The 898-nt window shown below is 42.0% G+C and overlaps 1 protein-coding gene across 1 annotated transcript in view; it reads left to right on the forward strand.

The window, feature by feature from the left end:
- LOC118326021 (poly [ADP-ribose] polymerase tankyrase-2-like) overlaps positions 1–898 on the forward strand; it is a 19,145-nt gene that overhangs the window by 10,741 nt on the left and 7,506 nt on the right. The window contains exon 20 of the mRNA XM_035658908.1: positions 699–808. Coding sequence (XP_035514801.1) covers positions 699–808 — 110 coding nt within the window. The remainder of the gene's footprint in view (positions 1–698; positions 809–898) is intronic.

Here is an 898-nt window from a genome sequence, read left to right on the forward strand (position 1 = left end):
TAAAGGTAATAACAATAGAGTTTAATAAAAAGGAAAAACTCATAAAACCGTCTTCTGTTAGTGTTTACACAATCACCAACTCTGGTTTTGGTGGAAATAAATCCTGAATTCACCGACGTAATGATAAACAAACCAGCAGTTTCAGTCGGAGGAGACCGGCTATGGAACACGAAACCACAGAAGAGCCTGCGATACAACACAGGCAGAGGCGAGAAGATGACCACCATGTACACTAATACTCCTAAACGATACTAACAGTAATATAATCTGTGATATTTCAGTTTGTCTGATACTTTTTTTCAATGCTCATTTTAATCTTATTAACTTGTCTAAGCTCATATATTTGTATTTATTTTATTCTTTTGAAGGAGTAAACATGATGATGAAATTTGTTTAATATATATTTTTAATTGGTTCTTGTTCTTACATCTGGGAGCAATTTGGGGTTTTAAGTCATCTTGCTCAAGGACTTTCGTCTTGCACGCAAGATTGAGGTCCAGAGTCGAGACCGCCAACCCTTCTAATTAGTGGAAACGAACAGCGTTCTACCCTCAGTGAGGCCCACAGCCGCCCTGTGTTACATCCTTCGGTGCTGTGCTGTGATGTCACAGCGGGCCTATACACTTCCCACACAGATCCTGTGAGTCTCTGAGCCACAGCCGCCCTTTGTTAACCTTCGGTGTGTGTGTGTGTCACAGCGGGCTATAATAACCTGGAGGTGGCGGAGTACCTGCTGCAGCACGGAGCGGAGGTCAACTCTCAAGATAAAGGAGGACTGATTCCTCTGCACAACGCTGCCTCCTACGGGGTGAGGAGGGGAATACCACACACACACATACAGAGATTTTACTGTAATTTAATGTCAATAAACTCAAATCAAAATGATGCTGAAATAACT

This window comes from Morone saxatilis, unplaced genomic scaffold, assembly GCF_004916995.1.
Source record: "Morone saxatilis isolate NCDOM2014 unplaced genomic scaffold, NCSU_SB_2.0 Contig1, whole genome shotgun sequence".
NCBI lineage: Eukaryota > Metazoa > Chordata > Actinopteri > Moronidae > Morone > Morone saxatilis.